At 46.2% G+C, this 1,448-nt stretch overlaps 1 protein-coding gene across 1 annotated transcript; it reads right to left on the bottom strand.

Moving 5' to 3' along the window:
* LOC147926506 (uncharacterized) lies at window positions 1–1,086 on the bottom strand. Its single transcript, XM_087487083.1, has 3 exons — window positions 694–1,086; window positions 505–573; window positions 1–303 (listed from the first exon to the last, which is right to left on the bottom strand). The coding sequence occupies exons 1-3, from the start codon at window positions 1,084–1,086 to the stop codon at window positions 1–3; spliced, it is 765 nt and encodes a 254-aa protein (XP_087343209.1).
* Between the last annotated feature and the right edge of the window lie 362 nt (window positions 1,087–1,448).

Here is a 1,448-nt window from a genome sequence, read left to right as displayed (position 1 = left end):
TCAACGCATTGCCCAAATGAAAGCTTCCACTTCTGCATGGAGGGGGGATAGGCTACAACGATAGTTTGATGCACCCATAGTGGGAGATTCTCCTTCAGGAGAAATGCAAAACCATCCTCGAACGCTAAACTGATCAGTCCCCTTCCAAGATCCATCCACAAAGCATCGGTGACTGGTTCCGTAACTACTGCTCGCGGCACTAGCATTAGCCGTAGTGCCAGGGATCGGCTGAGGGTCCGGATGAGAGGATCCGCCAGGGTCCTCCTGCGCTGAAAACCAAAGCTTGGCTTCCTCCTCCGCTATCTGTAAAATTGCCAAAGGATTTGAGTCCAGATTGCTAAAAAATTTATCATTCCGTGCCTTCCAGATATACCAAATAATCCACGGAAAAATATCTACTGAAGGAGTCTTTTGGGACCTCCAGAATAAGTGGTCCATGTTTGCATAGATTGATTCTGAAGGAAAACCACTCGAGGATGTCGGAAATGCGGATAAAGCCCACACCTGCCACGCCGGAGGACATAAGAAGAGGGCATGATTGATTGTCTCTTCCGTCACTCCACAACGTGCACACTACATATCACAGCCCATACCACATCGCCGCAAATTAGCTCTTGTAGCTATACAACCCGTAATTGCTTGTCACAAAAAATGCCGAATTTTTGGTGGACATCGAAGTTGCCAGACAAATGCCTGTAACGGAATAATATTGGGCCCAGAGACAGGTAAAGCAACCTCTGGTTTCTGACACAAGGCTTGATACCCAGATTTAACGGTGTACAATCCAGTTTTCGTCAAATGCCAACCCAATCTATCCTGTGTGCTAAGATTACCAAGAGGTAAAGCAGAAATGAGGCTCACATCTTCCGGCTCAAAAAAGGCCGACAGCAAAGCCAAATTCCAGGAGTGTGAGCTCCTGTCAATGAAATTTTCAACTCTAAGCGTAGGATCGACCAGCGATCCCAAACGCAATGTTGGTCTCGGGGATTGGGCGGGAATCCAGGGATCAGACCATACTAAATTGGAATCACTAGAACCTACCCGTTTAATAAGTGCTTTGTTTACCAGAGAGCGAGCAGATACCATACTCCGCCATCCATACGATGGTGAATAAGATTTAACTGGATCCAATGGGTCAGAATGTCTATAATATAACGACCTTTAAAAACCTTTGCAAATAACGAATCCGGAGCGGTGATCAGCCGCCAGAGTTGCTTAGCCAACAAAGCGGTGTTAAAATCATCCAAACACCGAAAATCCAACCGTCCATCCATCTTGTCAACACATAACTTGTCCCAGGCTATCATGTGTAACCCTCTTGTTTCCCCAGAAGAACTCCACCAAAAATTAGAGATTGCACTAGTAAGCTTCCGTGTAACCGTTTTCGGAAGTCGAAAACAAGACATGACAAAGGTAGGGACAGCGGTGGCAACCGATTTGATCATAAC

Source organism: Camelina sativa, chromosome 15 (genome assembly GCF_030686135.1).
Source record: "Camelina sativa cultivar CO46 ecotype springtype chromosome 15, ASM3068613v1".
In the NCBI taxonomy this organism is placed as follows: Eukaryota; Viridiplantae; Streptophyta; class Magnoliopsida; order Brassicales; family Brassicaceae; genus Camelina; species Camelina sativa.
The sequence above is the reverse complement of the archived record's forward strand: the minus strand, read 5'-3'. Positions and strand labels throughout refer to the sequence as shown.